General features: G+C 46.7%; 1 protein-coding gene across 1 annotated transcript in view; it reads left to right on the top strand.

Moving 5' to 3' along the window:
• The first annotated feature begins 17,451 nt into the window (after window positions 1-17,451).
• The window catches only part of LOC146008984 (tolloid-like protein 2), a 150,206-nt gene continuing 145,745 nt past the window's right edge, over window positions 17,452-21,912 (top strand). Inside the window, exon 1 of the mRNA XM_083148877.1 lies at window positions 17,452-17,950. Within this exon, the coding sequence (XP_083005003.1) occupies window positions 17,794-17,950 (157 nt within the window). The 5' untranslated portion in view covers window positions 17,452-17,793. The remainder of the gene's footprint in view (window positions 17,951-21,912) is intronic.

The following is a 21,912-nucleotide window of genomic DNA, read 5'->3' as shown; positions in this document are numbered from 1 at the left end:
TCTTGTCGTGGACACCCATAGAGGGAGAAAGTGTCGGGATTTCGGCGGTCGGGATTTTGAACACCAGGATTCCGACCGCCGGGATTATAACTGCATCCCGGCTAAAGTTCAAAAACTTCTTCAGTTTGGGGGGTTTATGGGCACATCTTGCATTTAGTGCATCCTGACCACAGACTGGCCCCGGTAATGTTGTTATTGTAATCTGGTTAGCACTTAATTAAAACCAATACAGCTACAGCATAGGCGAATCTAGAATTATGGTAATGGGTGGTACCAGATCTAGACATAACAGTAGGGGGACCTTTGCGCGGCGTAGCCGCGCCGCAAAAGGGGGTGTGGCCTCATGGGGGCGTGGCATCACAAAAAGGGGTGTGGTATTACACTTTAGACCATACACAGTAATGCACATTTTTAGCAAACTCCGTAATACCCATTACACATAAAGCCACACGCCGTAATGCCAATTACACATAAGGCCATACACCATAATTCCAATTACACATGATGCCGCGCCCCATAGTACCCATTACACATGATGCCGCGCCCCATAGTGCCCATTACACATGATGCTGCACACATAATGTCCCTTACACATGATGCTGCACACATAATGCCGCTTACACATAATGCTGCACACCGTAATACCCCTTACACATTAAGCCACACATTATGCGTAATGCCCCCACATTAAGCCACTTGTAGTGTCCCTTAAGCAATGCCCCCAAAAGTGCCACTTACTGTAAATTTTATATGAGCCTTCGCTGCTGCTGCAGGGAGAGATGGAGAGCGGTGCAGCTGCTTCTATAGGGAGAGGAGAAGAGCGCAGCACAGAGCACACTCCCACTCCCCTCCTGGTGTCCCCTCTAGCCGAGTAGACATTTGAAATATTGTGCGCGCTGTTGTTGTGCTTGACGTCGGGGAGCACGCCGGGCACCGGCACCACATGATTAAAGGGGGGGGGGGCGGGCTGAGGTGAAAGCGGGGAGAAGAATTGGAGCGGAAGCTGCAGGGGTGACAGTCATTGACAGCTGGGCAGAGAGCAGGGGGCTGCCCGGCTGTATTCAGAGCACTGCAGGTCACGGCTGTTTGAAATAATACCCCTTTCACAACAGAAAATGCAGGGATTTACCCGGGAATATGGTCCCAGGATCATGCAGGGACATTCCCAGTCTGACCCCTTATACACCAGCCTAGTCCCTGCATTTTCTAGTGTGAGGGGGAGAGACAACCATTCCCCTCTCCCTACCCCCCTTTAACCAACCAGCTATATCTTCGGAACCAACTGACCCATTTACATGAGACCAGTATCATATTGAAGAACTTTTGAGTTGGCTTCGAATGATTTTGGTCCCGTGAAACTGGTCTGTTTGGTTCCAGAGAAATCTGCCCTCAAAGAACATAAACCGTCATGAAATGACATTTAAGAAATTAAAAAAATGGTTTAACCTCAATATCCCTGGAACCAATTACCCCATATGGATCCAGCCTGGTATCAGATTGAAGGCCCATCGATTTGGGTTCGACTGAGATCAACCTCGAGCTTCAGTGATGCCGAAGGGGGAACTGGCAGCCGTTGAACTGGGTGGGGGTCGGAATTAGCGGGTCCCATGTTATCCTATAGGGAAAACGTTCCAGCTTTGCCTGGCAGTCTCTCCGGATCCCAGGGGGCTAGAGGCACAGGGCTGGGCTCGTTGGAAAGCCCCATCCCTCAGCTACAAAATGGGTGGTCCTGTGCACCCCCGGACCACACCCTAGATTCGCCTATGAGCTACAGTTGCAGGAGCCAACATAGTTGGCAATTTTCAGCTGGAGCACTGATACCTTTCATGAACTTCCCTAGCTAAGACACTGTTGCCACGCACTTTTCTGTAGGGTTTGAATATTTGTGCAAGCAGCATTTATTCAGTCTTTATATTTATAAACAAATAAAAACCTGCAGACATTTATAATGAATTAGGAGTATGAGAACTTAATAGTAGGGGAAGAGCTCATACTTAGTCACTTAGGCTTGTCACTTAGGTGACGTGTTAATAAATGTGCCAACTGCAGATTTTTGACTAATCACTCCTGGCTATTGTTAAACCGGGATCATTGGTCATGGTTTGATGCAGAAACTTGATGATCTTCTGCACTCCAATCCTTTGGGCAAGAGTCATATTCCTTTTACATCAAAATTCCTGGGAGTTTCCAGGGTCGGACCCAGTGGTGTAACTAGATACATGTGGGCCCCATAGCAAAAGATTGTAAGGGCCCCTATTCATCAACTAATGCTGAAAAATGTATATAGCACTTGATACTTTGACAGGCAAAGTGGGCCACTCTCAGCTCTGTGCCCCATAGCTGCTGCACCCCCTGAACCTATGGGAGTTACGCCCTTGGTCAGACCTAGCTTTATACCACATTATACCCCTTTTACACTGAGGCAAAAACCTGGGCTTTTGTCTAGAGAACCCGGGTCAGCGTCGGTGTAAAATGGGTAGCAGAAAAGAAACAAATGTCCATTTCCCTGTGAATCCTACCCTGGTCTAACCAGAGTGGAACACAGGGAGCACAATGTGAGGGGCAATGTGAACAGGCATGCCGTCTCCCGCATACAGCATTGGGGGAGCCCAACCTCTGGACCGCAGCGTCCTGCCGTTAGTATGGAGGTTGGGCACACAGTCTGCACAGTACAGCAGCGGAGCCGGGGAGGAGGTGAATGGATGCCTGTGTGCGGCATCTATTCACCCCGCGGAAGGGAGGGGGGCTAGCTGTGCATAGAGGCTGTGGACAGCCCAGCAGCTTACCTTGGTGCTGGGCTTGCTCCTAGCAAGGTGCTTGGAGAGGATGTCCAAGCACCGCCCCCGTTTACACTGCGGGCCGGCACCGCAGTATAAACGGGAAAAAATCCTGGATTTGACCTGGATTGGAATGGTATTCCAAAAACCGTGTTGGATCTGTGAATTTTGTTGTAAAAGGGACCTGGGTCTGCGCTGTTTACACTGAACCTGAATCAGCCCTGCTTTTCCTTGTGGATGTCAGTAATGCAGCAGCACACAGCATCACCCATGTGCTCCCCCATGCCCCTCTGCAACAGCAGACAGCAAGCATCTCCCCCTGTGCTCCCCCCTCAATCACAAATATCACTGGGATGGGAGGCACATGCATGACTTGTTCTCAACTGTCAGCAATGTGGCCGGCGGACCGCCTGTAGAGCGCCAGTGACTGCCCAGAGCCTGTGTGCGCTCTCTGCTCCTCGCTGGTGTCTTCTGCCACTGACTTCCGGACAGAGCTTCCCCTGCTTCCGGGATCAGCAGCGCTGCCGCTGCACAGATGTACCAGATGGGGCCATTTACACAAACTCTGCCAGTGTTCCATCCAGATCAGGACCTGGTTAGACGTCCTGTGTAAATGGACATGGGTTCACCCATTTTACACCACCGCTGACCCGGGTCCACCAGGCATAAAACCCTGTTTTTTTCAGTGGTGTAAAAGGGGTATGAATGACTACAAGAGTGAGTGATGATGCAAAGTGGGAGTCTGGCAAGAACAGTTGGACACTCCAATGAGGGTTTCTCTCATGGAATAGGCTAGATTAAAACGAGATACATATAATATACATACTGTGGTCAAAACAGTGACCCCGGAGAATCCTAACAGTGGCTCTGTGTGTACCCTAATAATTTCCCTCTTATCCACCCTTGCAGCTGTATAACCCCCCCCCCCCCTCAACAGCCTGATTCTAACTGTTTCAACTAGTGTTGAAAGCTCCATAACCCCTGCATCATAACCCTCCCCTTCAAATTGCCTAAAAGGTGGTGGTGAGGAGTTTAAAGAGAACTCGGAAAGGAATGGGGAGCCAGTGAAGAGATAGATAGAGGGGGGTTGTACATCCTTAGTAGAGCTCTGCTAGGCAACATCTCCAATAAAAATAATTTGTGAACATCCAAACCTGACTTACAGTAGAGTAAATATACTGCTACTCAGGGCTAAAACCAATGAAAAATATTTGTATGGGTTGTACATTCTTCATGTAGCACTGCCAGGCGACATACCCAATAAAAAATTATTTCCAAACTTGACTTACAGTAGCGTAAATACTCTTTTTAGGGTCGGTATAAATGAAAGATTTTGTTCCATAATACTTTTTGGAACTCCTGAAAATGATTTACATAACCCTGGTTGGGAATTACTGCTCTAATGGTTTAAAAATAATATGAGGGAACCAATATCTCCATGAAGATGATAAAAATGCCCCTGGCTTAAATAAATGAGACAGAACATTTGTTGTCATAATCTGTCTAAAAATCACATACATTTTGCTTTCCACAGAAAAGAATATATTTTGCCTGTAATGACACATGATTTTGAAGTTCAAATGTCTTTCCAGATTTCTGGTAACATTGTATCTGGTAGAATCACTGTAGATAGAATATACTTGAAATGAATGATTCTGGGGTAAATAACTGTGGCTCACTCATTAGTCCTGACCGCCGGCAATTATCGCAGATTATGCTTCCACAGAATCACAGATGACCAGCCCGATCTGCCCAATTTTTCCTTGATAACACTTGGGCCTGGGAACTTATCCAGGATTCCATGTGTTATTGGGCTAATTTACAGTACTACAGTACACACAATATACTAGGACAACTTGCTTTTAGTTTAATGTTTAGACTTTTTTGATCTGCCAAATGAACAATGTGTTTTTATGGATTTTTTGATAGTTGTTTATCCTTGTACTAAAACTCTCAATTTATTCTGGAAATATGAAGATGTTTAGGAATGGACATATCAGGTATCATATCATATTGGAGTGGTATTATCAGGACCTGCTCAGCATCTAAAGTCATTAGTAGCAAATTCGCTTTCCAAATGACCAAGGAACCATATATAAGCCTGTGACAGAATGGGTCCTCCACTTACTGCACATTCTCCTGGGAGTGTGGCACCGGCTGTGACATTAGAACTTGGGGTTGCTCTCTCAGACCTCTACCAACATGAAGCAGCAGCTGCTGCCAGCTTCCATATCAGCGGTTGGCACATATTGAGGAGGCCACACACTGACCACAAAGACACTGAATGTACTTCCTACATTTTGGGCCTTAGATGACTGGAGCTACTATTTGTAGCTCCAGCTCTGCATGGCGCAAGGTATGAACAAGTCGTTAGAACAAAATTTGTTTTTGTTTTTGTCATTGCTTAATTTATTCTGCATTTGGTCATGAAAGAGTTTGTAATTTTCCAGTTGAATTTTTAACCTTAGGTGCCCCAAAATACAAAACAAGATACATCTGTCATCCTGGCTATATTCATAAACGGTACTTCTGTAGTACCAGGACGCCCAATTAACCTACGTACGCTTGCGCGAGAAAATCCCGTTTTAGTGCGTCCCATTTTAGTGGCAGTTTATTAAATCCCCGCTGCTCGCCACAGTTCTATGGTTGAATTGACAGAATGTTGTACTTATGTGAAATTACCAGTTCTATAATTTTGGATAGGCCATGGGACGAGATATACTTAATATTTAATTTTTTGGGGGGTAAATAAAAATGATATAACAAGATTACCTACAGATCAGGCCTGATTACATTCATTATAAAAATTTTTTACCTACGTCCTCATTCTAGGGGGGTTACAAGCTAAGAACGCACCGACGCTCCTGTAAACCACACTTTCGGGTAGCACTGGGCACATGCCTTTCCTTGACAGACACTAGAGGTCTAGTAGGATCTCTAGTGTCTGTCTCCTAGAAGGTGGTGGACATTTTTTTTTTAGATGCCTTTTTTTCAGATTCTATCCCGCCCATATGGAATCTGCAGAGACTCGGCTAATATTTAATTTACATTACATTTTCTGGGAACTTGCTGAAATAAAGACACTCAAAAATATAATTCGGTACTTGTGGAGTATCACGGCTCCCACAACCTGCATCGTATTCAGATCGTATGCTAAAAATCGCATCGCATCGCATGCCATATGTAGTGGCATACGATGGCATACGATGCGATGCGATGTGTTACCGATTTTTGAGCATTTTTGCTCAAAAATCGTATGCAATCGCATGGCATCGTATGCCATATGTAGTGGCATACGATGGCATACGATGCGATACGATGTTTTACCGATTTTTGAGCATTTTAGCTCAAAAATCGTATGCGATCGCATCGGATGCCATACGATGACATCCGATGCGATGCGATCGCACCCGATTTTGCATTGAAATGCATCAGAATGCATTGAAATGTGTATTAAACTTGTGAAATGCCCCCAAATTTTTTTTCATAGTGCACCACCCCCACTATCAACGTCAACCCGAAGCGTGGCGAGGGGCGGCGGTACGCGTCCTACGACCTTTTCATACCCCCACTCTCCACGTCGGCGTGGAGTTGAGAATAGAATAGTGTGGCGAGCGCAGCGAGCCACCGAGCCCGAAGCATGGCGAGGGGACGCGGATACCTTCACAGCTATACGCGTCCCCTCGCGGGCTTCACAGGTATCCGCGTCCGCTCGCCACGCTTCGGGCTCGGTGGCTCGCTGCGCTCGCCACACTATTCTATTCTCAACTCCACGCCAACGTGGATAGTGGGGGTATGAAAAGGTCGTAGGACGCGTACCGCCGCCCCTCGCGGGCGCGCTGCGCTCGCCACGCTGCGCTCGCCACGCTTCGGGTTGACGTTGATAGTGGGGGTGGTGCACTATGAAAAATGGCATTTGGGGGCATTTCACAAGTTTAATACACATTTCAATGCATTCTGATGCATTTCAATGCAAAATCGGGTGCGATCGCATCGCATCGGATGCCATCGTATGGCATCCAATGCGATCGCATACGATTTTTGAGCTAAAATGCTAAAAAATCTGTAAAACATCGCATCGCATCGTATGCCATCATATGCCACTACATATGGCATACGATGCCATACGATGGGAGCCGTGATACTCCACAAGTACCTATAATTCTTCCCTCTTTAAAGACTTTTCTCTGTAAATAATCTCGTTCTGCACAATGAAATCTAGTTTTTATTTATACAAATGTAACTCATGTTCTTAATCCACAATGAGCAGTAACAGCCCAAATCCTTATTACACTAGATAGTGTAAAGCTGGGTATACACTAGATAACTTGCAAACGATGCAATGCTGTCAATGATTTCCCTTGAATGCCAAGACAAATGATATTGTGCATACACACCGTGCAATCGTGTAATACTGTAGATATTGTTAGTGGCCACATCCAGGAGTATGCTGTCGTTAACAATACAATTCTTCCTTCATGTTCAAAAGATTAGTAGAAGCATCACAATGAGCGATGTAAACGGTTTGTTGCTCAGAACCTGTCATCCACATAGTTTCAAAAGTTGTCTAATGTGCACGCAGCTTTACTGAATGATTTGATGCTGCCATTTTGACCAACACATTCTTAAAGACCCCATCCACTAGTCAGATTTGGCCTGTTTTCGTCAGATTCAGATGGATCTTACAGACTGATCTGATGATAAAAGGCCAAATCTGAGCTCCCTCAGATCAGATGTGCGGCTGAGTCTCAGATCCATCTGACAAAAAAAATCCTTTGTGCTGCACCAAAGATCCATCTGATCTGAAGCTGTTAAGGCCCCCATACATTAGTCCGACTTGTCCTAGGGACAAGTCGGACCTGATTTCCCCTGCAGCTCCCCGGGAGGGGGAAGCACGATTAGGCACTTGATGTGCCAAGGTTTGCATATGATAAATCGCATGGATTTATCATATGCAGTCCCCGGGGAGCTGCAGGAGGAGGGAGTCGTGCGGGTGACGGCAGCGGGATGCTGGCTAATTGAGAGCCGAGCAGGGAGAGGCTACATAGGGACCCGGGCAGGAGGAAGCTGTTGCGGTGGGGTGACAGCGGGAGGCGAGCAGGGAGAACTTGATGACATGACGCTGGCTGCCGGGCAGCGCCGCAGCGGCATTAGCCGGGAGGAACAGATAACTTGGAAAAAAAACCGGTACTCTTTACCTAGAAGGGCGGCCATCGTGGCCATCGCATGTACTAAAAAATCGCATGCGATGCGACCGACGCGATTACCGTGATTTCCCATAGGGAACAATGTTAAATGTCCCAATTGACCCGATTTTCCATAGGGAACAATGTTAAATGGCCCACAGAGGCCAAATAGGCACCCTGAAGTGTGAAATGGCCCCCCCAATTGTTAACGCCACCCCACGATCAATGTCAACCCGAAGCGTGGCGAGCGCAGTGAGCCCGCGAGGGGCGGCGGTACGCATCCTTCGACCTTTTCATACCCCCACTATCCACGTCGGTGTGGAGTTGAGAATAGAAAGTGTGGCGAGCGCAGCGAGCCACCGAGCCCGAAGCGTGGCTATCACAGGTGTCCGCGTCCCCTCGCGGGGCTCGCTGCGCTCGCCACGCTTCGGGCTCAGTGGCTCGCTGTGCTCGCCACACTTTCTATTCTCAACTCCACGCCGACGTCAATAGTGGGGGTATGAAAAGGTCGTAGGACGCGTACCGCCGCGGCTCGCCACGCTTCGGGTTGACGTTGATCGTGGGGTGGCGTTAACAATTGGGGGGGCCATTTCACACTTCAGGGTGCCTATTTGGCCTCTGTGGGCCATTTAACATTGTTCCCTATGGAAAATCGGGTCAATTGGGACATTTAACATTGTTCCCTATGGGAAATCGCGGTAATCGCGTCACTCGCATCACATGCGACCGACGCGTTTTTTTTTTTCCTTACGATGCCCACAATCAAAATCGTGGGCGCCCTTCTAGGTAAAGAGTACTAAAAACACGCCCATAGAGATGACTAGCAAGCCATTGATTGGCTGAGACCTCTCTCAGCCAATCGCTGATTGGCTGAGAGAGGTCCCAGCCAATCAATGGCTTGCTAATCATCTCTATGGGCGTTTTTTTTTTTAAGTTATCTGTTTCTCCCGGCTCCCGCCGCTGCGACGCTGCCCAGCAGCCAGCGTCATGTCATCAAGTTCTCCCTGCTCGCCTCCCGCTGTCACCCCACCGCAACAGCTTCCTCCAGCCCGGCGCCATATGCAGCCTCAGCCTGCTTGGCTCTCTATAGCCGGCATCCCCCGCCCGCTGCTGTCCCCCGCACGGCTCCGGGGCTGGGCTGCACATAAGATTTGGCAAATCTTATGTGCAGCCCGTCCGACCTCCCGATCCCGATGCGCACGGGACCGCGCATCGGATCGGAGGGGATGTCTACAAGTGCGATTTGGGCCGATTTCACTGCCCGATTCATCCGAATCGGGTGAAATCGTTCCCATATCGCATAGTGTATGGGGGCCTTTAGGGGTTTAACATAGAATTGGCTAGATGTACCTGAAGTGAAGAGCGAAAAATTAGCCCACAGTCAGATCAGATATCTGTGAGAGTTCATGGGAAATCTGAAGAGATTTGTAGCTTCATATATGTCTGCGTAGTGGAGGGCTTTACCTTAAGTGTGTTTGCAGAGATAAGTAAAGAAAATATGTGAATAAGCCTTTATTAAACCCTGATAACGTGACTTGAGCAGGGCTGGCAACAGAAATCTCGGGGCCCAGTACACTGATATATCTTGGGGGCCCACTACCCTGCCCCCATGAGCAGAACATTTTTAGTACACTGCATATTGAACTCGTTTTTTTATTGTTACAAAATAAACATAATTAATATTCACTAATACCGGAGGGGGTTCCAGGCAAGTACCCTTACAGGAGTCTAGGCACGTGCCTTTATAAACCATTGCTAGGCACTGCACTGCCGCAGCCATGCTTACAGCCCATGACCCCTTAGATCCTTGAGGCCCCTCACAAGCTTGGGGCCCGGTACAGGTGTCCCCCTTGACCCCCCCTCTCGCCTGCCCTGGACTTGAGTTACTCACATTCGATCAATTTCCTTCAGGTAACTCTGAAGTTCTCCAGTTCTCAGAACCTGACTACAAACATGGTGACACCCTTGCAACAATAAAATGACACGTGCAAAACATAACTTGTGCAGTAAATAATTGGGCCATCACTGGGCCAGGGTAAATAATACAGCTTATGGTTGTTAAATGACGATACCATTCCGAAATGATTAGTTTAGTAGGATGTGCCAAAAAGAAGACCTATGCCACATAGGGTAAGCGCAAGTGACTTGTCACAATTGCAATTTCAATATCAGTATTAAATAAAACAAATAACATGGCTAGGAAATTGGATTTGCTTAGGCGTGGGATGTTCAAGGGCCTATAATGAGAGACTCAGTGTTTCCCTTAATACAGATGTTCCCAAACGCGGTCCTCAAGGCACCCCAATGGTCCAGGTTTTAGGTATATCCATGGCTCAGCACAGATGGTTAAATCAGACTGACTGCGTTACTAAGTAAGTCACCTGTGGCCAAGCATGGATATACTTAATACCTGGACCGTTGGGGTGCCTTGAGGACCGCGTTTGAAAACCTCTGCCTTAATACAAAAAAATGGAAAAATGGCCCGGAGATGGTGCAATTAGTCAGTGTTCAGAAAGTCAAAAACAAAAGAACACAACACGTGTATAGCAGCGCTTAAGAAATAAACATAAAATTGTGCAAGTGATTGAATTTAAAATTTACCTTTACTATACCAACAATTCATCAATACAAACATATAAAAATAATAATAACGGTAAAATTAGCATCCAGGCGCCCGATTATATTCTTATTGAATATGTTTTGCCCTTTTAGTGTTAAGAAAGTGCCTTAGGCACCGGAACTTGGAGAGCTCCCTTTATTTCAGTTATTCCACCCCTTGCCCCAAGCAGAAGGATTGTGCTCTGCCTGTTATCAAAAGAGGCTGATAGTGAGGAGGATAGAGTAGCAGGGGGCGGTACTTCCTGATCCTCCATGCTGTTCTGTCATGTCTTGGCATCAGCATCATGTGACTGCTGTAGTCACATGATACACTGACACTGCAGGGGTCTCTGTGCTGCCATGGAGACAGAGAATTGGGTAAGTAGAAGGGTCAATGTGGGACAAGTGAGGAAAAAGACTAGCGTGCATAAGGGCATTTGAGGGAACATCTAATGGCAGAGAGGCATATGTTATGGTGTGTACACACATTGAGATTCCCTTGCTATTCGACTTAAGATTCGATTGCTCTGTACTGTTTACAATTCATGCAAGCTACATTCGATTTGCACTACATAGTCATTGCTGCCCTGTCTATTTGGGTTTAGATTTATGCTGTCCCGGAAGCGTGCATCGGGATCGCAAGGTAAAAACCTGTGCGATCTGCATACAATCTGCTTACGATCTGCATGCGATTTTGACTATATGCAGTCGGGGGTATTGGGGAGGAAACTTAGGAGGGTGGCATGTAAAATATGCTTGTGAGACAAAGGCATATGAGGAAGCTTTAATGCAGGGGGACATGTTGCCCAAACACAGAAGCTGTCCCTGGCTGTGACGGCTTCTGGGTCCAGACTGCACCTGAGATCTTCCGCATGACCTGTGAGCTGGCCAAGGTAGCTGCCAGTGATCACCGGAGGGGGGGTTTCAGCATAAGAGATGTTAATGCAACTTGTCGCTGTGGCCATTGCTGCTGAGAGGGGCCAACAGCAGAACTATTTAACCATGGCCTGATGGAGGGGGCCGAGACCGTTGATACCTGTCCACCCCCCTTACTTGTCAGCAGTAGCTTTGTTCTGCAGCCAGCACATACTGCTGTGTGCTGGTTGGACTTTCCGCCTGTGCAATTCCACAAAGTGGCACTGAAAATATAATTTTTTAAATATGAACAAGGGGGTGTGGCCACGCATTCCATAATTAGGTCATGCCTCCAATTTCCTGAGCCTGAAAAAGCTCTCTACACCCTTGGCTGCAGCTTCCTTCTTCACCTTGGCAGAGTTCAAGTAGGAAGCACTATACTCGTACATATCGTGTGGGTATAACATTTACAAGGGGCTGTTTAGTGGCTATTGGTGGAGGGGCAATAGGACTGTAGGCTGAGGTTTTACCTAGGGCATTGTGGCCCTTGTATCCGTTCTCAACGTGTCCAGAAAGGGGGCATGGCCTAATAGTAATTGTGCAATCACTAGACATACCTCTTATGTGTTGTCACTGTGGGCTCATACCAAGCCCCAGTCCCTATCTCCTTTGAATACATGCTCTGCGCAGGATACGGTCATTGGGTCTACAGCAAGTTGGTCGACAAGCATTGGGTCGACATGGTTCTAGGTCGACATTGGTCTCGGTTGACAAGTCACTAGGTCGACACAAGGATTAGGTCGGCAGTGTCTAGGTCGACAGTCAAAAGGTCAACATGGGTTTTTTTCACTGTTTTTTGAGCCGACATGTGCCGACAGGCAGTATTTCATGCCTACCATCCACTAGGGCGTGGTGGGAGAATAAAATAGTGAGGCACCATGCCCGAAGCATTGCGAGTGAAGCCTTACCTATAGACTGCAGCATAAGCACATCAGCACAGTGACTGTTGCTATTAGTTTAATGTTTAGACTTTTCGTTTGGCTGCCAAATAAACTATGCGCTTTATGGATTTTTTTTGGATTGTTTATCCTGGGAACGGAAATCTCAACTTACTCTGGAAATATGAAGACATTTTGAAAAGGACAAATCGGGTAACATCTCATATTGAAGTGGTATTACCAGGCCATTATCTGAGTTTAACAGTCTAAAGGCATTAGTGTCATTTATAGTTTTCCTCCCTGGGTGTAGGAGTGGTGCAGCCCCTGGACACGACACTGGCTTCCCCTCCATTGCTGCCGCTGCTGGTCCCTGCTGCCCCTGCTTCTGCCTGCAGTCCTGGGACCTGCACATGCGCAGTAGCTTCTTCAGTAGTGTGCATGCGCTGGTCCCAGCTTCTATGGTCTGCTTTGGCAGCAGCCCATAGAAGCTAACATATGGTCCCGGCGCCTGTACACTGCAGATGACAGGTACTGGGACTGGTGCATGCACAGTATCAGACCCTGGATTCTACGGGCTGCAGCCGTAGATATCCTGGGACTGCCTTGGGTGTCTGGCAGGTCGGACTTCCAATAGGAAGTCACTGCCAGTCACAGTGAAGCCAGTGCAGTCTCACAGACTGCATCTGGCCTCACTTATTCAGGGCAAAATGGTGGATTTTTCTTGGATGTGCTGCAGTCCTGAAACCCATAGGTAGAAACTGCCACTGCAGACAACCATATAAGACTGGGACAGAACATGTCCTCCACTTACAGAAGGTTCTCCTGGAAGTGTGACACCAGGCTGTGACATTAGAACAACCCAATGCTCTCCCAGACCATTAGCAACATGCAGATGCAGCTGCTGCCAGCTTCAACACCAGCGGTTGGCACATACTGGGGGGCTCTGATACCGTTGTTTATGTGCCTCCTACATTTTGGTGCCTTGCACAACTGCCTGGGTTGGCATATTTGTAGTACCAGACCTGCATGAGTCAAGGTATGAACAAGATGTCCGAATTAGGCCCTATATTCCTAAAATATATATTTTTTGAAATGAATGATTTGTAAATAGCACATCATTGCAAAGTAAAAGAGAAATGGTCAGAATGCTGTATTCGTCTTTCTTTCTTTTAAATAGTATTTCTTCTTCAGGGTTCATCGGTCCCACAGGGTTAACATCGGGTTGTAGGCGGATCCAGTGATTGGGGCACCAATTCTCCAAATCTTCAGCCTGATATACCATGCCTGTATTCTGTCCTCTCTGCTTCCTGCTGGGACTTGTTTATTAAACTGAGTGACCTAGCATGGAGGTGGGGTTATAGGGGAGAGGAGCCAGGCATGATGTGAAGCCTAAAGCTTTGGAGAATTGGTGCCCGGTCCTCTGGATCCGCCTACAATCTGATTTTAACCCTGTGGGCCCAGGAACCTCGATGAAAGGGAGTTAACCAAAGGTAGGTTTTACCATAACTCATGTCATCCCATTGTTGTGTCTTACCACAGCCAAACACTCATAAAGCCTGCACAGATCAGTAAAATCCAAGCGTGTGTGTGTTTGTGTGTAGAAAAAGGGTCGGGTCCCCCAAAGCATAACCAGCACAAGGCTTTTGCAGTCAGTCATGGTGCTAGAAATACAGGGAAAAAAGGTGTTGTAGACCCCTGAATTTCCAGATTTCTAGGACCAGCATCTGGCTCCATTAGTGGGTTGGAGGAAGTGGTGATGCCTCAGACTCTTGGCCTACCTCCCATCTTTTTATAGCATCTTATCAGAATTTCTGTGCACTGGAAAATGGGATGTCGCTTGCAAAAAGGAGGCATGGCTTAACGACAATGCTGCAATTAATTCATCCATTCATCCTCCTTAACTAATCAGCACAGGCCAGGAATTCCTTGGGAAGGGTGACACCCAATAAAGGGTTGCCATTTCTCGAGTGTACCCCGGGCCTTCGATGAAGCCTGGTGCTATCCCAAGCACTCCTGGGCAGTGGGTGCCAAGTTGATAGCAATCATTCAATGTTCGATTTAAATAATATTGTATTTTACAGGAGGAAAATACACAAGAAACCTGTTGCGACTGCCAATGAAGAATTCCGTGTGATTCATGTCAGCACTTGGAGAATCACAAGTATTAGGAAGCGGGGCATTAAAGGCCTGCTGGTATCTATAATCCACTGTCATAGAAATATTAATATAAACACAGAACACACATTAAATAGTAAACTTTAATACCCACACTCACGTGTAATCACTTTGTCCTTGGCGCTAGTCAGATCTCTTGTCCAGTAGAATCCTCTGCAGCTGTAAAGATATGTTAGTTACTTGCTGAGAAAAACACGCCCACGTGATGCTAACCACACCTCCTCCCAATTTCCACCTTGAAACATCCACCAAAACTGTATGTACATGTGTGCTATTATGATCTCTGTTGTGCGAAAATAAGCTGGAGGCTGCCTGTGCACAGAATCGTGCATTAGATCGGATCGAGTGTCAAACAAATCCGATTTGACAACTTTTCACCCAATTTCTCTGCCCAACCCATCGGAATTGGCTGAATAATGAACAAACTGGACTAGTGGATGGAGGTCTTTACACTCTAATTGCATACCCCAGTTGTAGGATTCAGGAAACTGATGCCTGCCCAAGAGCCAATTAATGTGGCTGATTCAGAGGTGGATGCTATTGTAACTGAGGTACCGGCTGTGCGACTATATGCAAATGCTGCAGGAGGCGTCTTGTGTACATATGGCCAGATTTCCAGCGCTGCATCTGATGGGGACTCACGAGTGTTTCACATGCACACGTGTCCCCTTCACTTGTCAGCGGGGAGCCGAAACCCTGCACGTCTCCGTTTCACGGAGACGGGCAGGGTTAGTGTAGCTACGGGGGGCTGTGGGGAGACGGCGGAGGGCGATGAGAGCTGCTCCATCTGTACGTCTCCTGACGGCTTCCCTGACCCACTGCTGGAATTCTTTTGCCGATATATGAATTAAGCAAAGCTACATTTTATTGTAGATCTTATCATATCTTTACACAAAGAGCATGAGAAGCAGAAGCCAGATGCAGCAGCTATAGCTATAAGCAGCTTCTTTTTGGTTGCCCCCTGTGTCAGAAGAAATATTAGTTGCTATCTTAAATTCACATCCTCTCATGATACTTCACACCTATTACTGTCATCCTTTCCTGCTCATCATACAGAGTAGCAGGAGATGGTAAGAGGTGAAACCAGTACAAAAAAAAGTAGATTGGTTTCTTGCCTTCATATCACAACTGAGCGCAGCAGCATTATTACTAAACATAAATATACACACACACACACATTATGATTGTGTATGAAAACAAATCGTTTGTTGTTTTTCATTTAATTGATAATACAATGTAAATGATTTTAGTTATAGTTACATTGGACATTTGTGATGTCATCTTTTAAAAAAGTTGACAGGCAACATGTCAACATTCCCAGAATGTTTACATTTTTACAATGTCGACAGCTTAGATGATGACATGTGAAATCACAAAATGTTGATATTAGGGTTAATCACTTGGGGAAGGGGGTTAGGTAGGGATGGACATTGGTTTTATGTTTTACCATTCAATGACAGCATTCCGAAGTTTGCCACCATCGAATGGTAAACATTCAATGATGTCCCAAAGATTACACTGGGTCTCGTCCCCAGTCCCATCCACAACCAGCCGCTCTGCAGAGGATCTGCGCATGCACAAACTTATTTTTTTCCCCATCAAATATTTTAAATGCAACGGTTAGTTGCAATTGCTTTGAAAAATTTGATGGTGTAAAGGCCCCCATACACTACAACGATATATCTGATGCTGAAATTGGATGCAATTTCCCTTGAACACCCCTGGACCTTCCCGTGCCTGATTCTAGATGATTTGGTACTTTGGTGTAATTTTTTGCATAAGATATATCTCATGCAATTGATGAAGCCATGATAAATCGCACGAGATATATCCCTTCTTATGGTATACAATTGTACCAAATTATATATCTGATGGGCTGGGTTAGAGGGCTATAGCGACTGGAAACATCAGTCAAACTTGCTGCAATATATCGCATGCGCAAAAAGGACTCGATTTTCCATCTGATTCCATCCGATTCCGATATATCACAGGTGCTGTACGACCAACCTAGGGACTCCTATACGACACTCATGGGACCACGCATCAGATCGGATGGAAAACACAAACGATGTGGCACTTTTCAGACGATATATCGGCCCGAAACAGCGAAATCGGATGAAATTGTGCAAAATCGTTCTAGTGTATGGGGGCCTTTAGCCCAGCCCTTATTAGATGGTGGGCTTTCAATATCTATCCCTAGGGTTGGGGTTATTGGGTGCCGGACGGGGTCCCGACTGTCAAAACACCGACAGCTATTTTCCCTCGTGGGGGTCCACGACCCCCATAGAGGGAGAATAGAATAGCTGGTTCGCATAGCGAGCCACCGTGCCTGCAGCGTGGAGAGTGCAGCGAGCCCGTAAGAGGCTTTGTTGCGCTCGCCATGCTGTCTGGGCCCGGCCAGTCGGGATCCCGACTGTCGGACCCCTATACCACACCCGGGGATTTTGCCAGAGTACTCACCACAATGCCACGCCTTCAGAACAGACATCACATGACAGTCAGGGCCTGGAAGACACTAGAGCCACTCCAGCCATTGGGAGCCAGGCCGCCAGGGACGATGTGTCGACATTGTATCTTGTTGACATGATCAATGTTGATATGCTAAACATGCTAGCGTGCAGGGTTAATGATATAGTGGGTACACACTGAGCAATTTATAACAATATCGTTTTTGTGGATATTGTCTTCCTTTATTTTTTCTGGATATTACTGCACCAGTTTGAATCAATGTCTCCTATTAGATATATAATATAGTTAGCTGGCTAATTACAACATATCCCTGGTGACTTTAAATGTACCCTGTTTGTAACATTGCAGCTGGTACAGATTATACTTCTTCCAAGGTTCACGCTCCACCATATACCGTCGCGGTGCTACCGTGCTGCTGGGGATGAAGTGTGGGCAGCAGATCTCCCTTGCTAATGAGCAGCAGGGACTGGCCCCGAGTGCTGGGGGAACAGCTGATTGGACAGAGCGGCCAGTGTGCAACACCCCGGGGAGAGAAGCAGGCAGAGAGCGGGGCTCGGAGCAGCAGCACACAGAGACCGGCATCTCGACTCCCAGAGCACCACCGAGACCCCCAGCTAACACCGCCTCCGGGACCGCGCCCCCACCGCCCCAATCCCCCCCTCCCCTTACACCACATTTATAGCCGGCAGACCCCGGCACCTTAACGACCACGGAACAGTGTGCACCACCTGCAGCAGCTTCCCTCCCACTGCAAAGACCAGTCATTAGTAGCGCTGCTGCCTCCTCTCCCCAGCAATGAGCGGCTGGTCCCATGTGAGGAGTCTCTGGGCACTACTGACTTTGCTGGGGGCCATACGCCCGGCTCTGGGGCAGCAGGATTATCACTTTGGCTTTGAGTACTTAATGGAAGATCCTGCAGATGAGGCTGACTACAAGGATCCCTGCAAGGCTGGTAGGTGCATGCAGCTGTATACAGTATATAGGTACATTGTGCAGAGTCTGACCTCATGTCTTTATTAATGGCCATATGATCTGCAAATCGCTGGGAGTTCTGTCCTCCGGGTAATGCCACATACTGACCCTGGCATCTGCCCACTTCCATGTGCTTCATTTGCAGACACTTGTCAGCCTGAACACTAGTGATCTGCCCAAGTGACCTATGAGTTCTGCTAGGGTTCCATTGCTGTCATGGGAGACTGTGGGACTTCATACACGTTCTGCTGTGTGTAACTGTCACATATGACACCATTGTAGCATTTGTCTGTGTTGAGTAATAAAAAGTAACTATATGGGCTACAAGGCACTCTAATATAGATATGTATACTCTGTATGCCCATAACAAGTTTAATGGATGGTGAACAGGCTACACATGTAAATTGGCACAATATAAGCCACCCTGCCATGTGTAGAATGAAACATTGTAAGTGGATTTTGATCTAAAATATTGATCCCTCCCCAATAGAACTGATAAAGAATGTTGCATATACAATAGTGGCAGTCTGGTCACATCACAGTCATGACTGAAGGGTGTTTTACAGTTAACCAGAAATAATCCTTTGCTGATTTTATGCAACACAAACATGAAAGTTTCTTCAGTGACCTCTCTCATTCCAAATCTGCTCATGGCAGGGATGTGTGTAAACTTGGCAAGTGCACTAGGGACTGTGTTTAGGATGAATTAGCTGTAGTCCCAGGCTTCCATCTAATTCTGCACCTTACAGAACTACTCAGTGCCTGCAAGAGCAGTTCATTTCCAGGATTCCCATAACACACTTCACATTATTATTATTATTATTGTTGATTTATATGGTGCCACAAGGGTTCCGCAGCACCTGACAATACATAGATGAGCGAAAATACAAGAAAACAGTGATTGACAGTACAAATACAAGTTAGGACAAGTACATGGTAAATAAAAAAACAAAACAAAAACCAGTTGCAGTAGCGGACACTGACGCTATTTTACCAGTCGCAAAGATATACGTTATTCCTAGAGAAGCGCATGAGGAGTGAGGGCCCTGCTCGTGAGAGCTTACAATATATAAATATATTTTTATAAAATATCAAAGTGGTTTTCTGTCTCTCATATTTTTCATGTCTTCAGTGATTCAGATATTTTGCTGTCTTTTATATAGAGTGCATAAATCTGTAAATATTATGTTAATTTGTTTCTCCCAGACCATTATAAGAACTTCTAGCAGTTTCCTGCATTTGGCTTTTATTCTAGCCTCTGGCAAAATCCCCCTTGTAGAGAGAGTTTAAGTAGCAACTTCTATTTAGTATCACTGAGATCTGAGATGCAGAGTTTGATTCACAACTAAAACCATTCTGGTTAGAATGAAACATTTCCAGTGTTCACTGACCCTGCGTACAATTGCACGTAATGATGAGGACCGTTTAGGTTTGTAAGGAATTATTTGGAAACTGACACGGCGTGATGCAGGGTTTCCCAAACGTGGTCTTTCAAGTACCAGAACAGTTTGGGTTTTAAGTAAATTCATGCTTATTCACAGCTGGTTATATTAATCGGGATGCAGTTACGATCCCGGCGGTCGGGATCCCGACGTTCAGAATCCCGACGTTCAGAATCCCGACGCCGGAATCCCGACCGACGAAATGCCGACACATTCTCCCTCCTGGGGTGTCCACGACACCCCTGGAGGGAGAATAAATTAGTGTGCCGAGCGTAGCGAGGCACCGGGCCCGCTGCGTGGCGAGCGCAGCGAGCCCGCAAGGGGGGGCGATCCACGTCCCCCCCCCTTGTCGGCATTTCGGCTGTCGGGATTCCGGCGTCGGGATTCTGAACGCCGGGATCCCGACCGCCGGGATTCAATACTGAATCCACCAAGTCACATTCTTATACATGGATGTCCTTTAAAACCTGGACTGTACACATGCAGCATCGTTAATGATTTTGGCGGTGCCACGAAAAACAAATGACCCGCGGGGAAACACTGAACAATATCGTTAATATCATTCAGTGATGTCACCAGGACCGATCCCCACCGAACACGCAGTCACTGGCGATATTGTCATATTGGAGTGCGTATTAAGATGATCGGAATTCTCGTTGGCGATCCGCAGGAACGCGCATAGTTAATGAAATTAGGGGGGGGGGGGGCAAAATCAGTCAAACTCTCACAAATTCAACCTAAAAACACATGGATGGGCTGTAATTTGTGACTGATCCATGTGGTATTTGCTCGTACCAGTCGAAAAATTGGCACAGGCATTGAATACTAAAAACAGATTCAAATTTGAGTGCCCCTCAATCATTATCTGACATATCAGTTAGTGTGTACCCAGCTTTATGGTGCCTTGAGTACTAAGTTTGTGTAAGGTGTGTTCCGTTTTTGTTTCAAATTCAAACTGTCACCAGGACCCATAACAGTTTGTTTTCAAGATCTCCTAGCTGGTGCACAGGTGTATTAAGTACTAGCTGCCACATTTTAAAGTTAAATGAGTGGTCTGGGAAACATCAACTGTTAGGGTTCCTGTGGACCAAGTATTAAACACCTGTATTAGTTAGTTCTAGGACAGTGGTTCCGATTCTTTCTTCAAGGCACACTAACCGTCCAGGATTTAAGGTTATCCATGCATGAGTACAGATGCTTAAATTAAAATATCTGCTGTACTTCTAATGTCATCTGTGCTCAAGTATGGCTAGCCTTATTACATGGTCTGTTAGGGTTCCTTGAGGGCAGAGGTTGGGAAACACTGTTTTAAGAAAATCCGCAAAGCCAAAATTTCATCTCGGCATAAAGCCAAACTGTATCCTGGGTATTTTCAAATACTTCCCTAAAAATTGGTCTTTATGGGGGGATATGGGTAGGGTTGGCACAGTTTAAAATTGCCCTGTTTCAGCTTGACAGAAATAAAAATAATTTCTAATACAGTGTAGAACCCCTCTCTGTTCAGAGAACTAGATCTAGGGAAAGAGATCTAGAATATTGTATTGTAGATTCATAGAGATGCTGAAATTATTGCTTAAGGTGCCCCTAGACCAGGGGTGGGGAACCTTTTTTTTTTTTTCTACCAAGGGCCATTTTGGAAAATTTTAAAACCCTTCGGGGGCCATATAAAAATGATCAACTCAAAAATTACACACACGGGCAGCGGCATATACATGTGGGCATTACACACACGGGCAGCGGCATATACATGTGGGCATTATACACACGGGAAGTGGCATATACACGTGGGCAGAGACACCAGGGCTGGCTAATTATTGCATCAGCTGCCCGCCCGCCTACTTAATCATTAACAGGGGAGCAAGTAGAAAAAATGTCTCAGTGGTACTGTGCTGCTGAAAAATGGGCATGGTCATATGGCACAAGGGGGAGTGGCTACATGACAAAACTATATGCCCCCCCACGGTGCTAGGTATGCCCCCAGTGCCCTGCATATATGCCCCCCACAGTGCCACACATATGCCCCCATAGTGCTACCTATGCCCCCAGTGCCAGATATGCCCCATAATGCCACACATATGCCCCCACAGTGCTAGTTATGCCCCCAGTGCCAGATATGCCCCATAATGCCACACATATGCCCCCCACAGTGCCAGATATGCCCACACAATGTCACACACGCTCCACAGTGCCACACATACAGTATGACCCCAGAGCCCCCAGTGCCAGAAGCCAGCAGCAGCAGCACAAATAACTCACCCTGCTGGTATCCCTGTCTCGTCTCCTCTCCTCCCCCTGCTGCTGCTGCTTCTTCTTCATCCGAGCGGGGAACGGGGAGCGGGACGCATCACGCGTCTCTTTCCCTGACTATTTGGCAGGGGGAAGCAAAATTTATAGTTACGCCACTGTTACACACAGTGAGATATGCACTATTTTTCTATTTGATTTTACTTCTAGAAGCAAAATCAAATAGCAATTGATTGCTTTTAGCAGCAGATTCGGT

Source organism: Crinia signifera, chromosome 6, assembly GCF_055691185.1.
Source record: "Crinia signifera chromosome 6, ASM5569118v1, whole genome shotgun sequence".
NCBI lineage: Eukaryota > Metazoa > Chordata > Amphibia > Anura > Myobatrachidae > Crinia > Crinia signifera.
This window is presented reverse-complemented; position numbering and strand designations above follow the sequence as displayed.